This window comes from Galeopterus variegatus, unplaced genomic scaffold (genome assembly GCF_000696425.1).
Source record: "Galeopterus variegatus unplaced genomic scaffold, G_variegatus-3.0.2 Scaffold3960, whole genome shotgun sequence".
Taxonomy (NCBI): domain Eukaryota; kingdom Metazoa; phylum Chordata; class Mammalia; order Dermoptera; family Cynocephalidae; genus Galeopterus; species Galeopterus variegatus.
In genome coordinates, this window is record NW_007730071.1 from 28,196 (window position 1) to 38,395 (window position 10,200).

The window sequence follows — 10,200 nt, forward strand, 5'->3', positions numbered from 1 at the left end:
GGTAGAATTAATAATGTAGAAATTAAAATTAGCTTTACATGATATTTTATTTCCTCTTTGGTAATGTAATAAACATCATCACTTTACAAGTAAGATTAAAGGTAGGTCGAAGAAAGTTTCATACACTGGTCTTTTAAAAGATCATTCATTCGTTTGAAATGGTGACATGATAAAAGTATGTTCAGAAATGTAAAGCATGGCTAAAATTGCAAAGACATTTTCCTTCTTAAAATACTTTTAAGAAAGCATGCAGGGAATTTTACTTTATTACTATTTTTTTCCTGCTAGTGCTGTAGTTTATTTTCACTAAAAATAGTGAGTCATCACAATGTAAAGTAAGAGACACCATTTCTGGCATACTCTGCTAAAACCTATATCTCTTTTTATCTTCAATTTGTTTACTTATTCGTTTATTTTAATTGACACATTGTAATTGTACATGCTTGTGGGGTACAATCTGATGTTTTGATACATATGTATGTTGTATAATGATCGGGTCAGGGTAGTTAATATAACCATCACCTCATGTGTTTATTTCTTTGTGGCTAAAACATTCAAAAGCCTCTCCTCTAGCTAAAATGTAATATACAAAACTTAACTGTTAACCTTAGTCAGGCTACTGTGCCATAGAACACCAGAACTTATTCCTTCTAACTGTAACTTTGAACCAGTTGGCCAAACTCTCCCTATTTTCTGCTTCTCCTCTCTCCTCAGTTATTTGCTTTTTCTTTTCTTTTTTTCTTTGCTTATATATGCTATTATTTTGGAAATTCTCTTTATGCCTAATGCAGTCATCTGTGTAAGTTTTCTACTTATTGGCATGGACATCTTTATACTTACCATCTTCTGTTGCCCATTTGTCTTCTTGGTTGCAGCATTCAATTTTCTTTTTCAACTTTGATGCACACTGATAGCTGACTGCCAAACTTGTTTCAACTTCCTTAAAGACGAACAGCTGAACTATGTTTTGTGCTACCCTTGATATTTAGTAGGTCTATCTGACTGAGGTTTAGCCAATGAAATCTGAGCAGAAATGATATGCATCACAATGATGCCCATGAAAACTCTCATGAACAATCCTCCATTGTCTTTTAGCTTTTGCAGGTTGAAGATAGGCATGATACTGCTAGGTGTGAAGGTGGATAGAGACTGAGTCTCTGCATCACTTCTTGAAGGGGAGTTATTTTCTGATCAGAAGCACCTGTTCTGCTCTTCACATGAGCTTGACAAATGGTGTTTACTTTATGCTTTTAGCCATGTATCGCAAGAAAGAGATGAGCTTAGTAAATAATTGGTTGCTTTGCAAGCAGGAATGAAAGAGAGGGGAAAGAAACTTTAGAAATTTGGTTCCTCTAAGAGTTAGAAGAGGAAACTACTTACTGATTCCTAGCAATGTGAGCTGAGACTTGAAAAGGCTTTGAAAGGCAAAAGCCTTTTACGACTTAGTCTTGCAGTTATACCAGCTATTTTTACTGTCTGAGAGAGCCTTCAATGAATTGTCTTTAAGTTGTGAAAAAAAGAGAGGCATAAGGGGTGTTCAAAGATGCAAAGAAATGTTATATTTAATAAATATATCTTGGAAAGAATTTGGGGTCTGGTTAAGTGGTAAATGGAACTAACTGGAAGCAAGTTGATCACATTTCTCCATGACATCATAAACTCACAGTAAAGTAGACTACTTTAGCAGTATACAAACTGTTACATCTCTTAATTTACCAAAATTGAGCTGTGAAAGAGGTACAGCCCTCAAGGAGGGTATGCTCTACAACAGCCCTTCAGATAAAGCCAAGAGGGCAAAGGACAAGCATGATCCTCTCCCAGTTTGTCAACAGTAGCCACAGAAATGTTTAAGCTAGCAAATATCCTGGAACTAATGGAGGCAGTTGGCACTGGAAGGGTTCAGAGAAATAAAAGAAAAAATAGACAATGGTCTGTGTTATATATTTATATGGTGATACTAACTCCTCTCCTAAGAGTGTGGGGCTCTGGGTTCCTGAGGGCTCCAGACAGGAGTCTCACTCTAGGGTCCTCCCTCTGGACTCTGAATCTTTCTCTGTCCTGGGTTCCACTCTTCCACTTTATTTCCACTAAAAGGGCTTTCATTTCTTCTTTCTTTAAAGGCAATGAAATCTTTCCTTAATTTCACGTTCCCATGTTACAAAATGATACCTATGTCTTGTAGTGAAATTGTTTGCTAACTACTCAGTTATGTTTTTCATATGTAAAGGAAAGTTTTAGGGATTTAGAAATGCTTATTTAATTTCTAATACACATACTTGCACACACATGCATACAATATAAAACCAAACCAAAATACTGGCTAAGACATTTTCCCCAGCTGTGGGCTTCTAGATTCTCTTTCAGTAGTTAATAGCTGAACACTGACTGTCTTTCTCCTTGCATTCCTGAATGCCTTTGCTAAATAGGATGACAGGCACATTCAAGAATATGCACGTGTGATATTATGATATGTTTATTGTGGTTTTCATCCATGGTTCCAGGCTTGTTCTAAACTTCCTCACCTTTCTGTCTTGGCTGGCCATAAGGAAATTCTCTGACCTACTTAATTTGATTATAGGTCATAAGACCCCCATTTGAGAAAGGCTCCCCCACACCACCCATACCTGGGAGAAAGGAAGACTGAACAGAGACCAAGAAGAATCTGAACAAAGAGACCTTGCTGGGTTTCTCCACCCAGATCGTTAGTGTTAGATTGTGCCCTTTTTGTCCAATTTCTACACATGTTTGTCCATGCTTGATTCACACCTACATAATGAAGCTTCTATAAAACCCAAAAGCACAGGGTTTGGGGAGCTTCTAGATATGTGAACACATGGAGGTTCCTGGAGGGTGCTGGAGAGGGCATGGAAGAAGCTCTGCTCCCTTTCCCCATACCTCACCCTATGAGTCTCTTCTGGATCCATTGCAATATCCTTTATAGTAAACCAGTCAACAGTCTTCTAAGACTGAGCTACACTGTGGTATTTGACACTGTTTTCAGGTCGGAAGAAGCTCTGCTCCCTTTCCCCATACCTCACCCTATGAGTCTCTTCTGGATCCATTGCAATATCCTTTATAATAAACCAGTCAACAGTCTTCTAAGACTGAGCTACACTGTGGTATTTGACACTGTTTTCAGGTACATAGTGTTGGAATTGAATTAGAGGACACCCAGCTGGTGTCCGCTGCAGAATTGCTTGCTTGCTGGGGGGGAGGAATACCCGACTCTTGGTTGTAGAAGTCTGTCTTCTGTGTTGATTGTTGCTGAGTAAGAGTATAGCAAAAAGAGTTTATGTGTGTTTTTTTTCCCACTCAGCATGAAACAAAAAAACTATATGTTTAAAATATAATTCTTATTACAATCTAATATGTGAAAAGTTTTCAAGAAATGTTATTTGAATGGAAATAATTACATACCATTTAGTCAGTACAGAAAAATAGGGTAAATGATGAAATCTAATTTTAATTTGAAGTAATGCCTTTTCTTGCTAACTTATAATACCACAGTCTATAGGATTCAGTTAAATTCTGGATTTATACTTACCAGCTCTTTATACAGTCAGAACCTTATAAGCTAGAACTTATACTTTTTGATTCACTATAGTTTTAATTTTGAAGTGTTTATTTTATAAGAATATTTATATTTCAGTGCTTTGTTGCTAGTAAATGAGAAATATGCTTTTCTTCTCACACATAGTAGGAGCTCAGAAAACTTTGTATGCTCCTAACCCATTTAGCAGTTTTAAAAAATGAAATTAAATTCTAATTAGAATTATAAATTGTAACTGTAACATTTTAATCTTTTAACTCCCTTGCAATATATAATTATTTATATATATGTATATTTATAATCATTTTGAATATGATAGATTTTTAATTTTCTGAGAATAGAGCTGGTATACTATTCATATTTGTCTTTATACCCAACTCAAATTTCTAGTTGAGTGCCTTAAACATGGCTAATATTCAGAAAATGTTATTACAGTAAATTTTCTGTTGAACAGAAATATACCGGAATTTTCTGTCCTAGTTTTTGCAAATGACATATATTTATTTTTTAATAATGCAAAATGGTGTGAAATTTGGAATGCCATACCTGAATCAAGTTCATGAGAGTATCTCTGAAGTGTCCTGAGGTCTCTGAATAAATGTCCTCTTGAAGGTTATTGCTGTATTCTGGGTAAAAGAATATTCACATTAAAGGCATGATTTATTATAGAACCACATACCAATGTGCTTTGAATAAGTTAATGCTACTTCCCTAGTCATGAATGGGAAGTAGAGGAAATACAATGAATCTGTTGATATTCCTTTGTCAATAAACTATTTACCAAAGAAATCTGACACAGGCACAGGTCTATTTTCTCTAAAAAATTATCTTTACTCCAAAATTGAAAATTAGCATTGAGAGTCATATCATATTCTCTAATTCTCAACATTTAGAGTTATGCATTCTAGTTGCATAGACTGCTGCCCAGTCCAGCATTTTTCCCAAGTGTTTGGTCTCATTCTAATATTTTAAGTGAAGGTTCTTTCTTCACTTCCCTTGGAGAAGTCTTGTTTTTGTTCAAATGCAGTAGAGGTGATTGCCCGAAACACTTTCTTGACATTCAATGTTACATAACATATGATGCAATGGAACTTAAGGCATGAAATCTTTTTAAAAATGCAAATAGTTACCCTTTCTACTTTTGAAATGTGTAAAAATATGATTTTGAGGTAGATTACAGAGATTATGAAAAATGAAGCCAAGCAGATACAGAGTATTTGTAGAATTCGCTGAGCAATTATCGTGCTTCATTTTGTCTCTGAACCTAGTCTCTCTCCTTGGTAAAAGATAAAATGCTCCCTGAGCCAAGATGCTAAGTACATTCCTGTCTTAATGGAAAGATTCACTTCGTAGAAACTTGTAATTATTTTTCTGGAGAATTTGCTTAACTTGATCGTCTAGGGAGTTGTTTCATCTTTAGGATGCTGATCATTAATTTTATTTAATGAGTTAATTGCTCTTGTTATTTTGGATGTAATGTGTCCTAAGAAGTTATTTAAGACACATAAACTGGAACTTTTTGTGTGTCTTTTGAAAAATATGAACTTCACACATATGTAAAATACATGCACATGTGTATATTCCCTTACGCAAATAGTAGGCTTCTCGCATCTGGAAAATTTCTCCATTTGTTCTTGAAGCTAATATATCAATGAGGCAATTCTCTTCAGTGTCTACTCCCTGGAACAACAAAGAAAGAAAGAGAACCATAAGGGCATTTTTCTTGGGAATAATAGTGCACCTTATGTACAATAAAGGGATACAGCGTTCCTGGTGTTCTGGCAGGTGGCAGAAGGGAAACGAAGTGTGTTTGGGTAAAGATAGGCCCAATCTCAGTGCTGGCTCTGCCATTTACTAGCTGTTTGACCCTGAGAAGGAAGCTCTGTTTCTTCATTTAGAATAAAGCAATGTGGAAGAAGATATGCCTAAACAATGCTCATGGTCCTGAGCATTTCTATTTGCTGCTGGAATATCAATATTTTAGCAAGCTGAAATTAGAACATAGGTCTTCTAATTTCCAAGGATGTTTCGGGGACCTGTCCCTGCCCCTCCTTAGATGTGGAATTTTGCTTTTTTGTTTGTTCGTTTGTTTGTTTGGCGGCTGGCCTGTATGGGGATCTGAACCCTTGACCTTGATATTATCACAGTGCATTCTAACTGGGTTAACTTGCCAGACCTAGATGGTGAATTTTGTGCAATCTGACTACACATTTGGACAGGGTGCTTTTTGTGATCTCTTACAGACATATGTGTATATTACTCTGTGATAGTGATTTTAAAGACAACACACCTTTTTCAAGGGAGCCTCAGAAATCCTCACCATTCTATGAAACATTGTTAAAATATACCAAAATAGCAACATATGACTTTGTTCATGTAATTTTTAGTCAAATAATTTTTCAAGAGGTAGAGATTGACATGAAACATTTTAAAAAACTGAGCAGTTGAAATTCACATAAATTTTATACAGTCCCTTTTCTGATCAGTAAACATGATGGCCAAAATCCACATTCCTTTATTTGTTTTTTTCTCTTGCTTCTTTCCTGTCACACATTGTTCACAGATTGTGGTAATCTGGTCATTGGCAAGCATCATACTGGAATGATTTCAACAGTTCTGCAGGTGCTTAATATCAGCATTTGAAAATAAGTTAAAAGGCCCTCTTTTCCTTCCCAAGCCAACAATATCTGTAACAAATCTGTAGTAAATTTATTCCATGGAAATGACTTTCCTGTAAGAAAGAATTATTCTAATCCTTCAGAAGTAGAAGTTCGGGCTGACCCCGTGGCTCACTCGGGAGAGTGCAGCACTGGGAGCGCTGAGGCCATGGGTTCGGATCCTATATAGGGATGGCCAGTGCGCTCACTGTCTGAGCGCCGTGCGGACAACACCAAGCCAAGGGTTACGATCCCCTTACCGGTCACAAAAAAAAAAAAGTAAAAGTTTGATACATCTGAACAATAGTTTTTGTAAAGAACTAAGCTAAGGTCATAAAAATAAAGATGTAGTCTATATTTTGTCTCTGATTCAATATCTTATTTTGACTTAATAAACCAAATTTTTGCAAATAATTTAAAAGGATTCACATAATTTTTAACATGTCTCCCTTAATACATAAATACATATCAGGAAACACAAATCTGAATAGCCCTGGAGGCTTATTTACTCTTTCCTTTGGTAGCTCAGCAGGGAGCTGGCTCAGTAAACCTGAGTTTTTAAAACACAAGAGCAGCTGATCCCAGCCACCGGGCTCTTCCACAGGCCACTTCCCCTGACTGCAGCATTTCCACGGGTACATCATTGCATGGATATTCCCTCCTCTCTTCTCGATTGTATTTGTATGTTGGAGCATCACTGGGCAGTCTCCCCTCTATTGCAATATCAGTCTGTATCTCTTACAGGTGTACTTTTGGATCAGATCACTACCTTCATGGCATGCCAGAGTTCATGAGCATCGTAAGATGGTGGTGAGTACATGAGGCCAACCATAATGTCTTTGAAGTGATGTGAAAGCTTCTCCTTCAGATCCCCAATCAGGTCCTATGAATAAAAAGTTTCAGTATGTTAGTTACCAAATATAGAAGAGAATTGGGACAATTGCAGAAAGTCTTCTGGTAAGATTTCCTTTTCCGTATCATTTCATGTAATAAGTCTGGTTTTGATTCACACATTTATATGTGGACTACAGGAGCTAATGGACTTGAGGGCTGCAAATAACTGATTTAATCACATTTGCACGTGATAGAGCATATGAGATGGTAGTCATATGAAAATAGAACAATTCTCTTTCTCTAACCCCTAAACCCAAATCCTGATTTGATCATATCATGAAAATAAATAAAAGCTGAAAACTAAAAACATTTTAGTTGTGAGTTCTTAGTTTTCTTGTGTAGAAAATGAAACATTAGAAAATATGAAGTTCATTTTATTTCATTATAGTAGCATGGGCCGGCCCGGTGGCACACTGTAGAGTGCGCCGCTTGGGAGCACGGAGGCAGTCCCGCTGAGGGTTTGGATCCCATGTGGAGGCCGGTTCCCACTCTCTGGCTGAGCACGGTGCAGGCGCAACACCAAGGGTTGCGATCCCGTTACCAGTCAGTAAAAAAGACAAAAAGAGAAAAAAAAAAAAAAGAAAATATGAAGTTCATTTTATTTCATTATAGTAGCAGTCTCCTTTAGCAGGGAGCCCTGGTTATAGTATTGCCAAATAGCTTACGTAAATTGGTTAAGTAACCTTAGAACTTTCTTCAAATAATAGTAGCATCACCCAAAATGTTGAAAGTTAAACACTTAAATAGAAAAACACACATGCTGGATTTTTGTTCCTGGAATACAGGTATAAAATATGAAATACATAATTTTAATTTTTTGCCTTTTATTTTGCTAGTATAGAGTGGAATTTAAATTTAAATAAATGCTAAATTTATTTTCTGTAGAATTACCAAGACATCTAAAATATTTTAAAAATTTACCATCTCTTGCGAAAATGTGTAAAGTATATCCATTTTTACTTAAAAATATTCAATATTTTAGTGCTGAGGTGGTTGAATAATACAATTCAAGTAACAGATGTCAACATGGCATAATAAACTCTATTGGAATAACAACAAAATAGTCATAATTTTAATTTTATTTAGCATAATCCAACAGCATCTTTCTATACTGTGGATTTTCTATTTTAGCAAATAAAAGCATTTATCCACAAGGTGGTAACTGATAAAAGAGAGAATCTATTGATTTTTTGCTGCAACCAATACAATTGATCTAATGAACAAATAATAAATGTCCAGAGTTGCGCCAGGTGCTTGGAGTATTTATAAGAGGCATGTGAGCTCCCTTTCATGGAACTTATATTCTATTTAATTCTCTCATTATCCACCATTGTACAAGGGTACTTCAAAAAGTTTGTGGAAAAACAGAACTAAAAGATAATACAAATATTTCCATAAACTTTTTGAAATACCCTAGTCTATCGTTAAAGGGCTATCATGAGCCAAGCATTCTTCCAGGTCCTAGGGCTATAGTAATGAACAGACATGAACATTTGAGCTTGCAAAGCTTATATTCTCATGCACACAGTAGAAGCTCCATAAATATTTGATGAATGGAAGATTAAAATTATTAACAGGCTGTTTATTGAATACTGTTTCCGAGATGCTGTGGCAGATGCTGGGGAAATGCAACACAGAGTCTCTGTTTTCAAGGAGATTCACGTTCCATATACCCAGAGATATCCTAAGTAAAATGAGAGCTAATACACTTTCTCAGGCTTTCAATATCATTTTTCACATTACAGGATCCTGAAGCAATAGTACAAAAGTGTAATAAGAATTCAGATAACAGATCAGACTGGATTAAAAGGATTAGGAAAGACATTAGGGAAATGGGACATGTTTGGACAAGTAACATTGTGACAGGAGATGGAGAAGCCATTTGTGATGGTTAATTTTATGTGTCAATTTGATTGGGCCACAGTACCCAGATATTTGGTCAAAAATTGTTCTAGATGTTTCTGTGAGGTTATTTTTTAAAGGTGAGATTAGCATTTGAATCAGTAGACTGAGTAAAGCAGATTACCCTTCATAACGTGTGTGGACCTCATCCAATCAGTTGAAAGTAGTAACAGAAAAAAACTGGCCTCCCTGGAAAAAGAGGGAATTCTGCCAGCAGACCACCTTCGGACTCATGCTACCACTCTTTCCTGGGTCTCCAGCCCACCGAACTACCCTGTAGATTTTGGATTTCCTAACTCTACGATAATGTGAGTCAATTTCTTTAAATCAATCTATCAGTCTGTCAATCCATCTATCTATCTACACATCCAGTTGGTTCTGTTTCTCTGGAGAACACTGACGAATACACCACTTAAGAATGTAGGTCAGGCAGTAAAAGAGAAGTCAGAGGCAGGAGTAATCCTCATGTCTGTGTGCTTGCATGTGTGTGTAGTTGGTACATATAGGTTAATCTGAAAAGACTGAAGGATCCACATGGAGAGAAAATGAATACAAAATTGGACTTACAATGCAGAATTGCGTGATGATTGAAGATGTTTGATCCTGTGGGAGCTCAGAAATGAGGGCAGCTTTTGATAACAAAGGAAACCTAAGGCAAAACCTAACCTTAAAGAGCTGTGCTGAAGGTAAATTATTTTGATGGTGGTACAGATTGTGATTGCAGAAGGCAGGGGGACTGCATGGGAGGTGATAGCTGTAGCTATCAGAAGCATGTGAGCTTGGAATGAGGTAGTGGAAGCAGAAAGGATGGGAGAAAAATGGCACATTTTGAAGGAAGATTAGTTATGGTATCTAAAATCAAAATATTTTTTAAAAAATTTCCCAATCTTCACCCCGATATATGAGTTTATATGAAAAGCCTAATAAATCACATCTAAAAAATTCCTTTTAAAAAGAATGCAAATTATTGATTGATTGATTGAACAGATACTCTATTACCAGACTATTCCAGGGACTGGGAGTCTAGTATTAAGCTATTATACTATTAGTCCCTATTATTAAACTATTAGTCCTTACTTTTATTAAGCTTGCATCATAATGGGGCAGAGGCCTAAGATTCACTGAGGACTAATGACTTATGAAAGTTTAATTTTAATGGTCTATGGTGCTTTTATCTAGTTATATTAAATGAAAAAA

At 36.1% G+C, this 10,200-nt stretch overlaps 1 protein-coding gene across 1 annotated transcript in view; it reads right to left on the minus strand.

Moving 5' to 3' along the window:
* Positions 1-10,200, minus strand: part of ANXA10 (annexin A10) — a gene marked incomplete at its 3' end in the record, with an annotated part of 101,184 nt that overhangs the window by 18,253 nt on the left and 72,731 nt on the right. The window contains exons 5-7 of the mRNA XM_008586354.1: positions 6,977-7,090; positions 5,140-5,230; positions 4,097-4,176 (exon numbers count right to left, since the gene is read on the minus strand). Coding sequence (XP_008584576.1) covers positions 4,097-4,176; positions 5,140-5,230; positions 6,977-7,090 — 285 coding nt within the window. The remainder of the gene's footprint in view (positions 1-4,096; positions 4,177-5,139; positions 5,231-6,976; positions 7,091-10,200) is intronic.